This window comes from Dermacentor andersoni, chromosome 1 (genome assembly GCF_023375885.2).
Source record: "Dermacentor andersoni chromosome 1, qqDerAnde1_hic_scaffold, whole genome shotgun sequence".
Classification (NCBI taxonomy): domain Eukaryota; kingdom Metazoa; phylum Arthropoda; class Arachnida; order Ixodida; family Ixodidae; genus Dermacentor; species Dermacentor andersoni.
In genome coordinates, this window is record NC_092814.1 from 25,635,630 (window position 1) to 25,654,293 (window position 18,664).

The following is an 18,664-nucleotide window of genomic DNA, read 5'->3' on the forward strand; positions in this document are numbered from 1 at the left end:
ATACAGGCGGAAAGAGCGAGCTGCCGTAAACAGGGTTTCGTTGATGTGGGCAGCTTTCTCTGACGTGAATACTGAAACAATCCGAATGGCGGCAGCCGTTAGCTTTAATATTTTTCGCCTCTAGAACAGTCACAAATAGAGTAGCCGAGGGAGATCGACCCATTTCTAACCGAGTAGCTAAGGTTCGCCGCATTTTGCGATTGGAGCTACATCGCAGTATAGATATTTGTCGATGTATACTGCTGTGTCGGCGGAACTAATTTGGCAGCAGATGTTGCGCTATGGCCTTTCTGTTAAGAATAAGTGATGCGTTTGTTCCCGGACCTATTTATTTTCAGTAAGGCGTATTCTAAGTGTGACAGCGCAGTATACACGTGCATGCACAGTACACGAGACTGTATACACAGGATTGATCACATGGGACAGCGACCCTCCTTGGAGCTGCGATAGACCGTGCCCTGTCTGACTGCAGGGGCCCGGCCTAGGCGTAGAGCATTTTCGCTGTTTCGTACGCGGAGCACTTAAAAAGAAATTCGTGCTAAACTGCTTTACGCCTATATTATACGGGGTGATCATTTTTTGTTTTCTGGAATACGGAATACTCCAGGATGACACCAGTTTCGATATATTATTTCCCAAAGTGTGGGACAAAATACAAGGGCGCCCCAATTGCTTTTGTGGTTCAGTGTGTCGAATAGCATTCTGTTAAAAAAGTAAACGGCGAGTTTGATAACGCATATCTCGAAACTGGTGTCATTTTGGAAATTAACTTCAAGTGGATACGCCTTGCAAGCTCACCAGCTACAATTCATAAATTGCAATATGTGCCATAAAGTAATTGATTAGGAAGTAATTTGGGAATTTTTAAAGTAGTTGAATATGTGCCTCGATTTCTCGTTCGAGTGATATCCACCTTTTCGAGTAATCCAGCTCAATGACTATAATTATGTTATCTGTAACAGGCGAATTTTAGAAATTCTGTGAAACTTAAAGATGGTCACCGCGTATATACAAGGTGTTTCAGCTAACTTTAGCGCGAGTTTAAAAATATGCCGATGCATTCTAAGACGACGCGACCAAATGCATGTTGCTCACTTTTGTATGTAGTGTGCGACGCAATTCTTGTATTTTGCTTAATTAGATATATATTCAAAATTAATTAACCACCTTCTGAAGTAGCGAAGCTAGCAAAAAAGTCCAATTAGAAAGTTGCAGAGTGGTTTGCAAAACGTCCGAATAAACAGTTTCTGTCTTTAGATCTATTAAGTATTAGTGTTTTTCAGCTTACTGCGGATGCAATAAGCTGAAATTGGGTGCGCGAGTACTGCTTCTAGACACTTCAGAGCACACTAACGTAACTGCGCGGTGTACCATCTTTTCGTTTTCAGTTACTTAGCCACATTTATTTATTCCATATTCATGGCCTGCGTTTGTGATGGATGAGTTTTTTTTTTCTTTCTTTACGTCGCCCTGTTCTTATTCTACGCTTCTTCTCAGCCAGGTGGACGGCAACGAGATTTCCTGTATTGACGACGCAGCCCTGCGTGGCCTGAGAAATATGGAAATCCTGTAAGTAATCAATCGCTTTTTCACGAGAGCTTTGTCCATGCGCTTAATGTTCTGTCCGTGCTGGTATTCCGTACTTGTAAAAGTACAGCGCGACGCAGAAAGCAAGATTGGCATTGTGTCCCTCGTGTGTGGCGTTCCTGGATGTCCTCCGACTACAGTTACATTCAATTGTCCATGCGCGCATCGCGCCACCATTGACAACATTTCCGCACAACTTTACTGGCATGCAACTTATGCATCACTCTGAGTCAGTCGACTTTTAACACACGTGGCGTATCAATTTCAAAAAATTGCCGTGTAACGAATGTTGTGATGCCATTTTAACGTCAGCTTGTTCGGAAAAAAATACAGAGGCCTTTCAAAGTTGGAAGTATGAAGCTACAGATAATCTTGCTTGAGCAGCCGTGCCAGTGGCACGCTTTCGCATTGGCGCAGGATTTTCCTCCAGTAATCTTTGCATGAAACTGATTGATCGGGGCCGCAACGTACACGTTGGTGTCGGTTAGCGCTCACTTCTGCTCCAAGAAAGGTGTCACTCAATCATCTGTACGACAGATAGTTGAGTGACACAGTTGTTTCTTAGGCCGCGAGTCTGTGGCGATGCCTTTCCGATGCTATTTTTTGTCGCGCATTAAAGAAATTACAGAATTTATTACGCATCACCGATTTTTTTTAGTGGTATTCAGAAAAACAACACGGAGCCTATCATGATGGGTTAATGCCTTATGATTCCAGTGTTCGCACGTTCGCACAGTGTTAGCAACTTGTATACATGCTTATTGTGTGACTAACGTTGCCACTAAACTTGGCGACATTTGGTTGCGCAATTCTGGCGCTAACTTCAATGCCTGCGACAGTGACTATGGGAGATGGTGTACGCACTAATGTAACATACCCAATTTTAAGTTTCGCACGGTGCTTGGCTTGGCGACTGACTGGCATCTGCCGCAACATCTGTTCGGGCAGCGTAACGTCGGCATTGTGCTGTGGAACGTCGTCCCTTTGCCATCTCTTCTGCACTGTGGACCTGCGTCCTCTTTGTAGCCATTTGAAACTACTGCCGCGAAAGCTCCTGTAACTTCCCCAAGCGTGGCGAACTTTTGCGATTTGAAACAAGTGTGCGCTCATGAATTTGGGACGTCTGGTGCACTTCACCGCTACGAGTCGCTCGAATATTTCGGTCAACTTGTCCAATAGTCATTGCATACCTTCAGTATCTCGCGTCAGAATACTCATTTCTTCATTTCAGTTAATTTATTCCGTTAGTTCGCCGCTTGTCCCTATGTGTTGCTGCCACTGCATGTTGCAGATATTTTGCATTTAGGTGGCAAGCTTTTATTTCAGTAAGAGTTACAAGCGATATTTTGTTATTAGCTGCAAAATTCACTTCTAATCGCAGGATTGTTATACGGGGAGGATGGGAGTACCGTTCCTAGTACAAAATACTGAATGTTTTACTGTAGACAGTACCTGTTGACAGTGTGTGTGTGTGTGTGTGTGTGTGTGTGTGTGTGTGTGTGTTCGATGATCCTAGCGGTGCTTGTCAATTTATCCTAAACTCTATTTTTCTGGGTGTCTTGACCTTTTATAGAAGAAAGTAGTGCGTTCAGCTTATTCGCCTTTCTTATTTATGCATACATGGCTTTGTTCAGTTTGACGTGACCTAGTTACAGATCTTGAGTTCTACTCTTTGAGCTCTGTGATGGTCGATGAGTGTCATTGCACGCTTTCATAATCTGCTATATGGAGGATCTGCATTTTTCTAGTTAAGGTTAAAAAAAAGGATCTTAATAGTTTCGATTGGTTTATGTGTTCAGGCCACGGTTGTTGCTTTAGGTTTTTGAAACCGGCTTACTTTGAACCTTTCAGCAGATGAAAATTTTTGAAGTAAACGAATCCAGCTCGGTAGAAGTTTCCTCTGCAGCTGCTTGCTCTTCTTGTCCACCTTCCAGAAAATATTTTGCATAGCAGGTCCACACATTTCATGTGTTCTCGGGAGACGAAGATCAGATGGGGCACATGCTCCTTGACTGCAGAGTGAAGAGAACGTCTGCGAGTTTGCGCGAGATGAAGCCACATATACTTGATACGTAATAAGAGTCATCCTAATGGTTACGTCACTGAAATGATTTTTGAGCGAGTGAATTAAGACATATATATATATATATATATATATATATATATATATATATATATATATATATATATATATATATATATATATATATATTGTTTCTAATGACATCTCTATTAAAGAGCTTAAATGGGCACATAACTTTTAATTTTTATTTTTTTCTGCCTACTCTTTTAAACAACCAGCATTATTTTCTGTACTGCTGCTGCTGTTAAGTTTTGATATTGTGCTGAAAAGTTTCTCCAAGTTCTCACAAATTTTGATGTCGTGCATAAAAGTAAATTATTTCCGTTTTAATGTTAATTTCAACACTTATTTTTATTTTTCAAACGTATAGTTATGGCATTGTAAGCTTATCGCATACGAACATTTCCTGTTGCCCCTGTGAAAGTGCAACTATCGGGTACAGACCCCGTCAAGCTTCTGGCTTTTAGTCTGTGCCCCCAGCATTTTTGTACATGCTGTAATGTACCGTAATGCTGAAATAAAATGAATGAATGAACTTAGAGCGTCAAACACAAATCCGTTTTCGTAATAAAGCCAGACTGTGAGGGTGTGCTCTATAACTTATGTCACTGAAGTAATTTGAGCTCATCAAAAAGCGTTCCTATTCAGATAATTGTTAAAGACGTTGTACATTGAGTGAGGTGGCCGCTTAGCGACCGCCGCCGATAGATGGCACTAGTGGTCGACTTACAGGAGAAACTTTGATTCACAGTGGAGGAAAAGAACCAGGAAGCTTACCCACATGTATGCGGCCTGTAGCGTGAGCAACACAGCAAAAAAGAACGTCAAGCGGAAAGTGAAAGCGGCTGAAATAATCTAATGGGTGGTGGCAATGGAAAACAAACCTGCCATGAATAACTACTTATGAGAAAAAAAAAAAGAAATCAGGAAAGAAACAATTTATGATAACTCAAAGGGAAGCTCATTACTTTTCGAAGCGAGATCAGGATGTCTTAGAACACGCACCTATACACCGAAATATAAGAAGGAAGAAGAAGCATGTGCTTGCTGCGGTAAAGCTAGGGAAACGATGGAGCATGTTTTATTAGAATGTGAGCATATCTGCCCAGCGGTCGATTTAGGCACCACTGGCCTCCTTGAAGCCCTTGGGTTCAGCGGGAGCAGTGGTAAAGCAAACAGGTCCGCAATAGACATTAGTAAGAGGCGATTGGAGGATTGGTGGAAGAAAAGTAGGGAAACGACAAAAGACGGAGACGTACAAAAGCACAATTCGCAATAGGGGATCAGAAAATTTGGTTATGAGAATTCATCGTGTTTTTCTTTCGTTTTTTTTTCTTTCTTTTTTTCTTTTTTAGCCTTGGTAGGACATGAGGCAATATAGTAGCAACAGCTTGGCGGCGCAACCCACCGCCCCCCAAAGGGGACGCTATAACATCCATCCATTCATCCATCCATCCATCCACAATCTTGGACATCTTGGCCCGTGTTCACAAAAGCTTGCTTCGTGGGAGAAAATTTTAGCGAATCCTCATGCAGGAGTATCATTAGTGAAAGCGACTGACCAGTGGCAAAGTACACTTACGAATGAAAAGCTTTGTGGATTCGGCACCAACAAGTGCTATCGCTTAAAAAAAATAACCATGCCATGTGGTTTGAAGACGTATTCCAGACAAATGTGATCATGTGTCCTCACTCGACATAAGAACACTGGAAACCGAGATGGACATTTCGAAACACAAGATCACCTGGCCACTCGGTGTTGCTGAGTGATTATGGCGCAGCGAGCGATTTTTACGTATACGACGGGCGGAGCCATGTTCCCGCCGTGCACGGTACGCGCTCGTCTACGCTTGTGCTACGGCAGCATGCACACTGACACAGCGCACCACATTTGTCCTCTACATTTCACAGTGTTCATAACCAGGCACCCTTTGTAAAAGCCCACTCCCGACGCAATACATTAGTGGAGGATCATGTTAGGAATAAGCGGATATCCCCGCATGAAGCTATGGCGGGACGACGAGCTCCGTGCAACAAGCGTGAAAGACCGCATGATTTGACGCAAACCACGCATCACGTGACGTCACGTGCGACACATGCATCCCTGTCTCGGGCCTTTCGGTGCTGTCCATCTGCGAGCGCGCTCACTGCGGTGGCCCATTTCCGGCCGGCCAAACAAGTTCTGCCGCGCGGCGGGCGCGAGCCCTTCGCTTCGGTCACGATTGGCAGTGCTCCGTCCAAGTGGACGTGTGGCGGAGTTTCGCAAGAGCCGAAATCACTGACCGGTTCTCCGAAGCTTTCCGCCGGAGGGTGTCTCGGAATCCACCGCGCCGATGAGCAGGGGGGGTCGTTAGGTCCCATTAGGCTCGTCCCGAAAGAAATGGCGCTCGTAACGACGTAGTTGCGCGCAGCGTTGCTCTCGGCTTTGAGCCCAGAGGTGTGTGCTCGTGGGGCCAAGAGCTGTACGGGGGTGCAAAAGACTACTTGCGCGCCGTTTCGTGCGCTCACTAGCGCCGCGTGGACGACTTTCGTCGCCCGGGTGCCGCTGTCAAGGCGCATACCTGGTTCTTCCGTTACGAATAGCAGACGACACGCGCAGCCGCCCTGGGGCTACACGATCGGCTGCACGAAACTCGCACTCGTGAGGCGCTGCTGTTTTGAGATTAAGATGGAAAGGGAGATTACGTGATGACAGGGTGATGACCATTACCGGCGTCACCACTTAGGCGCCGTAACCTGACCGCTTTGGTGGCAGCTTCGCCTCGCGCCGCGGTCACGCCTCTGTGCGAAAAGGGTCGCCCACAGCGGGTGCCGAGAATGCAACTTGTTCGCGCGAGTCGTGCGCGCCGTCGTGCCTTTCGCGATCGTGATTGTAGTGCATCCCGTTCGCTGTGTTTGGCGAAGAACGCGCCGTCCACAGATTCCTCTCTTATCTGTTTACGAAGGGCCTTTCCCTTCAATTGTTGCCTTATGTTTGGATTTTGGCGTCTTATACTTTCTTCCTGCGGTCGCAGTCTGCGGAGGCATTTATGCTTGCTTCTTTGTTCGAAGCAAGCTGCAGGTCATTGGCGTTATGCGCTAATTGCGAGCACAGCGTGCTCGCCGTGCTCATCGACCGCTTCGTGTCGTCATCTGTCACGACGTGGCAGCTCCGGAACCATAGCGACTTCTGTACGGAAGACGTAGTTGCGTCCAAGTTCCAGCGGCAGCAAAGTCGCTGGTTTAGAACATTACGTCTTGCGTCATGCCCACCACGCACTCCAGAGCGGCAACAATGCATGAGCACCAGTGCTGTCGGGGCTTTTATTTGATGGCGCAGCCGGTTAGCAGTTCCAATCACTACGTAAGACTCGAAAAAGAAAGCGCGATTCAAATACGCCCGAAAGTCGGTGCACAAATACGCTCCAAAACCACTCGCAAAAGGCATCAGACCAAAAGCAGGCATGATGGCATCACAAATGTGTATAATTAGGCCAAGCTTAATTGCGAGAAACTAACACAGTGACAGAATGTACGAGCGATATATATGCAGTAATACGCCGACGGTTCTGTCGACAAAGTAAATGAAGCTGGTGGCGGAGCGGCTGGGGGGGTCACGTGGTATTATCAAGAACGTTTCGAGACTGGTTCTGCTTTGGAGAAAGTAATGTGAATTCAAACACTGTCACCTTTGAGATATAGTCCCCTTGCGCAGGAATACAGCGCTCACAGCGTTGCTGCCATTTCGTGAATATGTCTTGGACGTCTTTTTCCGGAAGGAGTCGAGCACCCTTGTGCGATTCGAGCTTGGTTTAAGCAATGGGTCAAAATGGCGACTACGGCGCCTTTGTGATGCAAGCGCGGAAGCATGCCAAGATATACTCTACTTATATCCTGAACAAGGTTGATAGCTGGGCTAGTTGGTACGGGTGCATTGATATAAACTGCGCTGTCATTCTGTACCGTCTTGTTGCGCAATTTGCACCAGTGCAATCTACGTGTTGCGGGGAACCGAGCTGTCGTTCGCCGGGCCGTGTCAGAACAGCGTAGCAAGCTCAACGAGACTTTTCACAGAGCCCACGCGGCCTGCACATTTCCTAAGCGCGTCCAGCTGCGCGTTCGCTCGCACGTCCTCCCAAAAACGATGGTGGCGGGAACCCAATGTGCGCACAGGGCTGACGGCATTACGCAAGAGGTCTATGAAGAGGCATGCGTGGTATATATAGTCAGCGTTAAGAGGGAAACAATGTACGACTTGCAGCTTTATTTGATGAAACTTGCAGTCCCATTCATTAGAACAGTAGCTACCGAACAAGAATATAACACGATTGTCAGGACATTGATATGCAGAGTATACAAGCATTGGAGTCCGTACAAATATGGTTAAATAGTCTCAGACGCTTATGAAATGGCGCGTCCTCTGAATTACGTAGGAGATGCACAGGAACACACCGAATGCACAAAATGAACCCACGGAACAAATAAGTAGCTGTTACAAACGACCCTGAATTAAAGAAAGCAGTAGTCCAGAATGTCGCCTTCAGTTCTCGTTAGGATAGTGAAGTGACGGCTGTATAGGTATGCACTCAATACGGGAACTTGGTTCGCGTGTTTCGTAACGATCCAGTTATTTTTCTATTTTTTTCGCCACTTGTCATTGACCCGGTCAACCCCGCCGCAGCAACGTTATTCCGGGCTTCGAACACTCCGAGCTGCAGATGATAGCGTGGAAAATGAACTGGGCCTGCATTCACAGAAAAAAAGTTGCAACTGTGAATCGCATTGTCGGACACATTATTATAGCGAAGGCGACCAGGCAGTGGAAAACATCACTTGCGAGCGAAAAGCTTTGTAAATTTGTCCCCTTCATCGCGTGCTACATGATATGGCCCCGTATTCTCAAAGCTTTTCGTTCGTAAGTGTTCTTTACCATTGGGGGCCGGTCGCCTTCGCTATTGAAACGTCGAGCTTCAGGATCGGCTAGACTTTTTTCTTACAAATAATTATAGCGTAAGACCTTTTTTTTCGATACGGGCCCTGGCTATTGGGGGAAGTCGAGCTCAACATCTACGCAAACTATAGACAATAATAGCGGTGCTGCCGACATAATGGCCGGTCGGATATAGAGTGGCGCTTCTAGGGCCGAATTCACAAAACTTTCTTGTTCGTAAGTGTTCTCCATTGGCTGTGCGCCCTCGCTAATATAACCATCATCACGATTGCCTGGCTTCTGCTCTTACGAACAGCTAAACGGTAACATTTGTGTGTGTGTGTGTGTGTGTGTGTGTGTGTGTGTGTGTGTGTGTGTGTGTGTGTGTGTGTGTGTGTGTGTGTGTGTGTGTGTGTGTGTGTGTGTGTGTGTGTGTGTGTGTGTGTGTGTGTGTGTGTGTGTGTGTGTGTGTGTGTGTGTGTGTGTGTGTGTGTGAATACGAGCCCTGGGTCCTCTGTCTCTTACGCGGAAGGGAGTATTTCGGGAAGAGGGTAAGGATACGCTAGACGACGTACTGAAAAGCAGCGGAAGTCAACTCGTTACATATTTAGCAGCATGGAATCAAATGTTACGCACAGTAGTTAGCGGCAAAAGTGACAATTGTTGCTTATACATTGTTAGGCTGCAGAAAATCAACAACCACATTTCGATGGGGGCGAATTCCGAAAACACCCGTCTACTTAGATTTAGATGCACGTTAAGGAACCCCGGGTGGTCGAAATTTGCGCAGTACCCCATTACGGCGTGCTTCATAATCAGATCGTGGATCTGGCACGTAAAACCCCATAATTAAATTTTTCGAAAATCAACAACTGCGGAAATGCACATGCAATTCTTACAATTACGTGTCACGCAGGAACGAATGTATCGAAAAAAAAAACCCACTCAATTCTATGCGGATACCACTCAAACAATCCATGAACGTTAGGTAAAAATACTGCTTACTTCATTTCTGAAAGTCACAGGATGAACGATGTTTGCGATTTTGTCGGGAAGGTTATTCCAATATGTGACAGCTTGTGGTAGGGCGGGTGAATTAAACGTGTTTTCTTCTACCAAAGAGGCGCTGAAAAAGACGGTCATTCTGCAGACGTCTTGATGTGCGGTGTGGACGAGGGAGTGGTAAGGAAAACGGATGGTTACTATGAATTATTTTGTGCAGCAAACAGAGTAGTGCGATAACTGCGCGTTTATTAGAGTGGTACTGCTAGCACTTTCTTGGTATTCGTGACGGTAGATTGTACTGGGATGTAGTCTCTTATAATGAATCGTGCGGCACGGGTCTGAGTGGCGTTAAGGTTCTTGATTAGATAAGTCTGGTTGAGGGTGCACAAATGGGGAGCACATTGAGGAGCGTACGTGATCTTTTTGCTGCAATTACATTGATATTAGTTGACCACGTGAGAGTGGGCGTGAGAGAGACACCTATATACTTATACGAGGATGTGTTGGAAAGGCAACAGTTTTTAGGACTGTAGCTAAATGAAGAATTAAGGCGTTTACGACTAAAGGTTGTTCACTTGCATTTCTCTGTGTTTAGCGACAGTTGCCATAAACGCCAATGCGAGGTGAGGTCACAGTCTTGTTGAACAGCGATATGGTCAGAGTGCGACGAAATTCCGGAAGGGAAGTCGTTTATGAAGATGAGGAATGAAAGTGGGCCTAGGGCACTCCCTTGGGGTACATCGCATGCCACGTCACTGAGATTATAAGAGATATATAAGAAGTTTCGAAACCGTGAATTTGTTAGGGAGTCAAAATTAAAATATGACAGTTTAGTCATTAGTTGACCGTGCGCGACATTATCGAAGGCCTTCCAAAAATACATAAATATAGAATATGTTTGCAAATTTTCGTCCATACTTGCGTGAATGGCAGTAAACTTCAATTATTGTGTTTCACAGGAAAGCTCCTCTCTAAGTCGATGTGAGTTAGTAAAGAGTAAGCCATTATTTTTCAAGTGCTGGGCAATGTCAGACGAAATTAACTGTTCAATAAGTTTGCCAGGGACGCCCGTTAGAGATATAGGAGGGCAGTTGTTAGCAGTACTTTCGTTGCCAGGTTTAAACGCAGGAATTACCTTATCTAGCTTCCAATCGTATATGGGAGCTCACCTGACAGAAATGATTGTTGAGAAATGAGACAAGGTATTAGGCTAGCAGGTATGACAGTGTGCTTCAGAATCTTATATACCATCATAGTATGAACTCACGGGTGAGTTCATATACCATCAGCTCCAGTGCAAGTAGATACCTTAAGATTGCTGACTATAGTGCGGAAATGTCTGCCGCTGTTATGGTTGTAGGCTTCACGAACGGGTATTGTACTTCTGTCGGCGGATACATTTGGCAAGTATCATCCTGCGTAAGCATGGCATGATACGGATAGATAAAAACGGATGCGCAGTCCTCTCGATCAACTGAAACGCCGGAATCATCGAGCAGGGAAATAAATAGGAACAGTGTCGTCACTCGGGGAGATAATATTCCAAAAGATTTAGGGTTATTTTCGAGTATTGATTTGAAGGTCATACGAAAAGAATTTCCTTTTTGCCTTTCGAACGGCGCTACCATACGCTGTTGCAACGATCTTGTGCTTTGCCCATGATGCCGGCGTTTTAAATGTTTAGTAGCTCTAAAAAAGACGTTCCTTCTTGCTTCTTAAGCTGCGTAGCGCCCTGTGAAACCAAGGTTTCAATAGATTGAATCGGCAGGATAATTCGGATGCGTAAATAACTGTTAGTGAACCGCCTGTAAGGCGCCACTGATGGCCACCTGTATAGAGGGCGCATTCGAAAGTACGCTCGGGATGCAGCAGCAGACGGGAGCGCTTTGCAGCAAGGATGGTTGAAGTTCGCGGCAGCGATTTCCTCTTCGTTCGGGTGCCACACCGTGATTCTGCGGTGCCAGCTGCCGGAAAGGCGCGGGCCTCGGTGAGAGAGGATGCGCACGATGTTACTGGAGTTTGGGACAATCCAGTCTGCACACTTGTCAGGTGCGTTCCACAGACAAGCGCAACGAAGCCCAGTGATTCAAAGTGGAGCTCGTGTTAAGTAACCGCTTCGTTTTCTTGGATAATGAGATCTCTCGATCGTGTTTTCTCTTTATTATATCGTTGCCGTAGTGCTGTTTCTGTACCTCAATAAACGGCATACGTCCTTGGTGCAGACATATCTCAAAGGACTCCGCACGGCGCATTTCCTGCTCTTATTGTAGTGAATGAGTACACCAATGAATACACGTCACATCGCCGTAAAAGTGCCGTCAAAGTCGCCTCGAAAACAGTAATTGCGAACCTGTTAATGGAAATGCGTAATCACTAGCGAAGGAAGTCACCGCACGCACGGGTGAGTAAAAGCGCGAGTTAGCGCTGCACCGCCGTTCCAATTGCGCTGCGCACGCCGACAAAGTGCCCTTCTTCGCTGCAGCTTTCGCTACTTGAAATTTCCTTAGTGGCCTGCTTGAAAACTCACAACGCAAAAGGCTTACCAACTTTTGTGTATTTCTTCCCCTCTAATGTTACGGGAGAGATAACAATGTATTTAAAGGCGGAGCAGCGCCGACCAATGTATCGCGCTGACTGCAAGGCCGGGTTTAGTCCTTTGCGGCGTAGGCATTGCACTCCTGCGACGCAAAAGATAATAAGAAAGAGTTCAATTGAGTACAAGACGCACACGCAAAAGAAGGCATTCAGCGTTGTAAGTCTGCTCAGACGGCGTCAAAAAGATTTCACAAGCATGACGCGAATTTTTCAGCGAAAATCGAACAGCAGTACCATATGCAGCTGCCAACAGCAATCCTCTGCCTGAGCTACCTTTTTTTCTAGCACATTTCCCCAAGCAATCGCATTATCGAATCTGTCCTCGGGAGAAAAGAATGAAGCTGTTAAAGAAGCACTTGCCTGTAGTCATTCTGATAAAACAGAGCACGGTTTAAGTCCTTACGAACGAGGCGAATTTTTTTAATAATGGGGTTTTACTTGCCGAAACCACTTTCTGATTATGAGGCATGCCGTAGTGGAGGACTCCGGAAATTTCGACCACATGGGGTTCTTTAACGTGCACCTAAATCTAAGCACACGGGTGTTTTCGCATCTCGCCCCCATCGAAATGCGGCCGCCGTGGCCGGGATTCGATCCCGCGACCTCGTGCTCAGCAGCCCAACACCATAGCCACTGAGCAACCACGGCGGGTAACGAACGAGGCGAGGCGAACGCCTCGTAGTTTAAAAAATATCGACAACAATTCTGCACGAAATACCTAGCTACAGTTCGACATGCGCGAAGCCATGCATAGAATGGATCCAAAAAACATGACCTGCGTGACAGCTGGTGCGACGATTTTACGGGCTGCATAAAACCAACAAGATCAGTGTGTGTGTTGTGAAAAAGTTGCCAGAAATGCAACACAGAAGTCTCCTAATTCTCGATTTATGGAGGAAAATTCAGCTGTTTTAATAATTAAATATGTGCTTAGGCATCGCTTGGCGTGACTGATAAGGGACCTTTAACTGTTAACTGGGTATAGTTGTGATCACTGATGTCATCAGTTCATGCGATGGTGTTAACTATTTCAGGCGCGGTAGTTCCGGTGTATGATCCCGCCGAGTGAGTCGGCCACTGGGCGCGATGCGTATGATGTAGCAAGAATGTAAAACAATGTGAATCTTTTTTTTCAATGCCCTGATGCCCGTCTCATTATAGTTGGAGTGTGCCTTGCCCCAAAACTAAGCAAATCAGTGCATGATATCACAAAGCATGATAACACAGACCCATCTGCATGCAGCGTGTAGTTGCTGCCATGGCGTTGCACTGCTGAGCTCAAGGTATGTGCTGAACCCGGGATATATCGGCCGCTTGCAGGAGACAATGGTAGCCTACCAGCTACAATTGCACGAATCTTCGCTCGGCACGTGCCCTGACAGAACAAATTGTCTCTGTGGGCTTTTCGTTGTGATGGAACTGCGACAGACTCCGCTCCTCTTCTTGACAGACTGCAGCTGTGTTGCCCGTTTCTGACCTGTCGGGCGTAACGCGGTTTCCTCTCATGGGGCGTCAGCGCTGCGTCACAGATATACAGAAGCAGAAGGCACGGCCTTTCAACTAGTCTGCTCAGAGGAGGTGCGCGCTCGCCTATTTTGTGCCTGTACTTGATTTTGTCAGCTGCGCCTTGCTTGAAGTAGCGCGACTCGCTTTTGATCATGAATACAGCTTGAGGAACGTTTACTCGCGCACGTGCCGGGTCCTTCGAGAGAAGAACAGCTGTGCATACTAACAAGTCGCCGAATCTTATTACTGGTATTGATGTTGTTGTATTGATGTGTTGATGTTGGTATTGATGCAGCACGTTCATTTTCAGCGTCAGATCATAACTGATAAAAAGCTAGTCGAGGTGCTGGACCCGCATACTCGAAAAGCTTTCGGTTCGTAAACGCCCTTTGCCAATAGCCAATCTCATTCACTAATGGTATTTCCAGCATCAGGATTGGTAGGAATTTTCTCTTACGAACAATTCGAGCGTAAAAACTTGTGAATATGACCGAACATCTATGCCAGCAGTCGTACATGGGAGAGGACCGTGTAAATCAACCCCGACACCGTCAAAACGGTGGACTAGCCATGGAAGTGGCTGCTATGGAGTGGCTGGATGAAGAGCCAATTTGCGACGTAGGCGATCGGGGCACGAGCGGACGTATCCGCTGACGTAATTATACATGCCCCGCCAGTAAAATCGAAGTTGAAGTCTCGTGTAGGTTTTGGACACGCCAAAATGACCACAATGTGGGTCGGCGTGGAAGAAGCGCAGATATCGCTGCGGAGTTGGCGCGGGACCACTAGAAGCCACATACGGCCATCGTAATGGTGCATTCGGTGGTGTAGACGTCCATCTCGAACTGCGATATGTTATGCTTGACGGCGGAGCGCCTGAGACACCTGTAGTCCGACAGGATTCTTTAGAAGGTTCAGAAGAGCAGCTATCCATGGGTCTGTACTCCTTCCAGGACGACATCAATCACGTTGCGAGGGGAAATCGGAGGCCTTGAAGATTACGCAGCGCGGTCACCGAACTGCGGTGACTAGTTTTCCTTGGGACGAGTGCTAGGACGATGCCTCATGGTCGAAATGGAGCGACGGCGACACAATGACTACTCAAGCCTGCTAGTTGGCGTAATCACGCTTTCGTTGCTTGGGAGGGGGGGGGGGGGGGGGGGTCAGGAGACTCACGCGTGACCTAAAGTTCTGGCGAGTAACGCGCCGTGGTTGCTTAGTGGCTATGGTGTTGGGCTGCTAAGCACGCGGTCGCGGGATCGAATCCCGACCACGGCGACCGCATTTCGATAGGGCGAAATGCGGAAACACCCGCGTACTTAGACTTAAGTGCACGTTAAAGAACCCCAGGTGGTCGAAATTTCCGGGGTCCCCCACTACGGCGTGCCTCATAATCAGAAAGTGGTTTTGGCACGTAAGACCCCATAATTTAATTTGTTTAATGGTCGCATCAGGTGTACAATGCCAGTTCATCTGACATGGATATATTCAATTGAGTGCCTGTGTAAAGTTGGCGCACCGCATGCTTGACGTAATTGAGTTCAGCAAGCAAATATTTTTAAGTTTCTTATACAAACTCATGCCTTGTATACTTGCATTAGCATGTGATATTGGTGGAAATGCCGTTCTGCTTTTATATTTTATTATTTATGTGAATGCTCTTTCATGTACTAGTGACCTGTCGCGAAGGCTTTAGAGCTGTTGGCAGGCGCGTAGAACAAGAGCCCTTAGAAGTCGCCAAGTGGACCCTAAATGGAGACTGTTCTTGAACTGTTCACCATTGATCCTTTCTAAGATAGTCAGGATGCCGGATGATTTCGGTGTTTCGTTCATTCATGCGCTTTCGGAGACGGCGGACGTGTTTGTTATTAAGCTCTCCAACAGCGAAGGAGGCCATGGCGAGCTTCCCAAAGGTGCATCGCCCTGTTATCTACAGTGGGGGAGCGGTCGGTGCCCTGCATGTGCGCCGGGTATTCCTGAGTGCTGGAGACTACCGCCGCAGTCCAAGCAGTGGGATAGGTTGGTGGAGGAAGCGTCACTGAATCCTGCCACCTAATAAGTCGATTTTTCACTAATATATGGAACGCAAACTTGTACTTTGCCACACATTTGGGGCTGTCGAAATTGGTGCTTCTCAATACTAAGGGACGTGGTAGCGAAAAGGCCCGGCATGGTGTGACTGTTCTCTTCCAATACACATTGGGCTAAAAAAAGGAAGAGATTCGCGCGAGAGGAATCCTGCTTCAATTGCGCAGTCGCACCATGCGCCTTAGGTAAGTGTTTATATAGTTAACAATAATATGCTGATTTTTGCGAATTGTTCAAGTACGCACTTCTATTTGTTATCCCGGCCATGGCGGCCGCATTTCGATGGGGGCGAAATGCGAAAACACCCGTGTACTTAGATTTAGGCGCACGTTAAAGAACCCCAGGAGGTCGAAATTTCCGGAGTCCTCCACTACGGCGTGCCTCATAATCAGAAAGTGGTTTTGGCACGTAAAACCCCATAATTAAATTAATTAAATTAATTTCTATTTGTTGCGCAAGTCTTTCCCGCCTCCTAAGTAACCAGTTCAAAAAGATAATCGTGCAGCCTAACTTAGACCCGACCAAGCTGTGCCACTTAAGTAAGGTTGTAGTGTTTGCTTACCGTAAACATCGGTGAGAACAGTCTTTGCTGGTTGGATATCACACATTTTAGATGGTGTCACAGAAAAATAAAGTAGACCACATGATTCAGCGCAGACCAGTTCGTTTTCGGTAACATTGCGGTATACACTTTCCGTTTGCAACGAAGGTTAATTAACGCATTAATCGTCAGCTCGAATTTCGCTTACTCTTCAGCATACTTCATTGGGATGCACGGTGCATGACCCGTGCTATCCACCAATATATATGAGTGGCTACTTGGGCCGTATGGTGGCCCTGATGGTCCCAAGTTCTTACAGACAGGGAGCGAATGGAAAATCTCAACCCCAGTTCGGAGCTTCGAACTGTTATAGTGCCCAAGACTCGCCGAGCACTCTTTCTAGCTGAACGTAGACACGAAAAAGATTAGGAGAGGCGCTAAATAAAGATTAGGAGAAAGGTTAATTCACATTTCACTAGCAGTGCAGCGGCATCTGTGTGTCGCGCTATATGTAGCGTTCTTTCTCGCGGTTGTTTGAAACGTATACGCCGCTCAGTGCATTGTGTCAAGGCTGGCACGTGTAGCTCTGCAGACAAATGAGGTTGTCATTGCCGTGGCTTGAATCCCATATACTTTACCAACAACTCATTTCAGTCGCACTGTCGCCCTAGCTCGTCACGTGCCCACCGATGCGTTTGCAAACAGAACGGCGCCCGGAATGCAAACAAAGAAGCGCAGAGCCGACCAACTAAAAATAAATAAGTAAATAAGAAAGAAGAAAAGGGCCCTCATCTGGCGGTCCTTGTGTGTTTGGGTGTGATGCGAACGCCAGTGAGCGGCGGCCATTGTGACGGGAATAGCGCCGCCGCGTGCTCAACTGTGCACGACGACGCTGCATAGCGGCGTCGCACAGGGCGACGCCTTTGTCCGCCCCTCAGCCCACGCGCTCCCGTCAGCCGACGGAAGCACTGCCGCATGCGCCTCTTCGGAGTGCGCCGTCGGTTGTACTCGCGCGGCGGATATTTCTCCTCGGTGTAGGTTATTAGTAGCCGGCAGTTAGTGAAAACTAAGCGCACAGAAAGTGATTAGTGACGTCAACCAGAAAGTGGGTGTCGGTGCCTTTAGAGGGAGATGATGGAAGAGCAGACAAGTAAACGATAATTAAGTACCAATAATGTGTTGACTTACGTGCTAATTGATCAGGTTTCTTGCGAAAAACAGCGCAAAAGGCCTGGATAAGCGAGAGGACAACGGGAGCGCTTGTGCCGTCACAGCGACCGTATATATGTGCTGCGTCGCTGTAGTGAGGGGCTCTAATTCGGTGGGAGAAAGGTGCAGTAACGGTCTGTCACGCGGTGAACACTTGAATCGCGCCTTAGAGGAAACTGCACACTTTCTCTGGTTGGCTGTCCAGCAGGCGGGGAAGGGAAAGAGTGAAGCGACAAAAGATTGCTTTCGGGGTCCGTTGTCTTTTAACAGCTAGTGCCGTGACAAGCCGATACTGTAGAGTGGTTATATCTGAGTCGACTCTTGGGGCTATCCACACCTTTGACGCTCTCCAACCATTTCGGTGAACTAACCCCTGGCTGGTATAATGTTTGGCGATTCCTTACGCTCGATGCTGTGCCGCTCCGATCATCCACGACCGGGCTGATCCCGTCGATAGCGCCGCTGTGACCATTGACGAAGCGCGACAAAGAATGGCACTTGAATGGAATCGTTACATTATTCCGGCCCAGCTTTCTTGCCGCCTTGCTCGGAGGCCGTGCGAAACCTGACGCGCACACAGCGCAGCGTTGTAAAGCTGGCGCTTAATAATAAAAAAAAAAATTGGCAGTATCACCCGAAGGGTGAATTATCAAATGCGATAGCCAAAACAGGCATAGCCAAAATCAAGAAAGGGGCCGATAGATGGATTAGCACACTGTATAGACGTTACTTAAAAACAAGAATAAAGTGCCTCACAAAGGTTGGCCATCGTTTCGATGGGTGGACCTATCTTTGTCAAAGGCGTCCTTGGCATCAGACGTCGGCCAGCCTTTGTGGGGCACTTTATACGCGTGTTCTTATGTAACAGCGACAGCACGGTTGAGCGTTTCGCTTGAACTGCTCGGACTGCGTTGTAACTGCTGCTGTTACGCAGCACTGCTGCTGGGCAGGAGCGCACGCTCGCCGCCGCGCTGCAGTGGCGTTGCAGGCCTCGATGGTGCGCGAGAGCAACGGGTGATAGATAGCGTTACGCTCTAAAATAAAAATTTACACCCTTTGGGGTGTATATCTGCCACACAACGATAATCGTCATCTGCCTAGCTTGCGTTTCCTTTCTTGAAAACGCCGCGCCCGCTACTTT

The 18,664-nt window shown here is 47.1% G+C and overlaps 1 protein-coding gene across 1 annotated transcript in view; it reads left to right on the forward strand.

Moving 5' to 3' along the window:
* The window catches only part of sli (slit guidance ligand), a 434,906-nt gene that overhangs the window by 245,148 nt on the left and 171,094 nt on the right, over positions 1-18,664 (forward strand). The window contains exon 6 of the mRNA XM_050192987.2: positions 1,498-1,569. Within this exon, the coding sequence (XP_050048944.1) occupies positions 1,498-1,569 (72 nt within the window). The remainder of the gene's footprint in view (positions 1-1,497; positions 1,570-18,664) is intronic.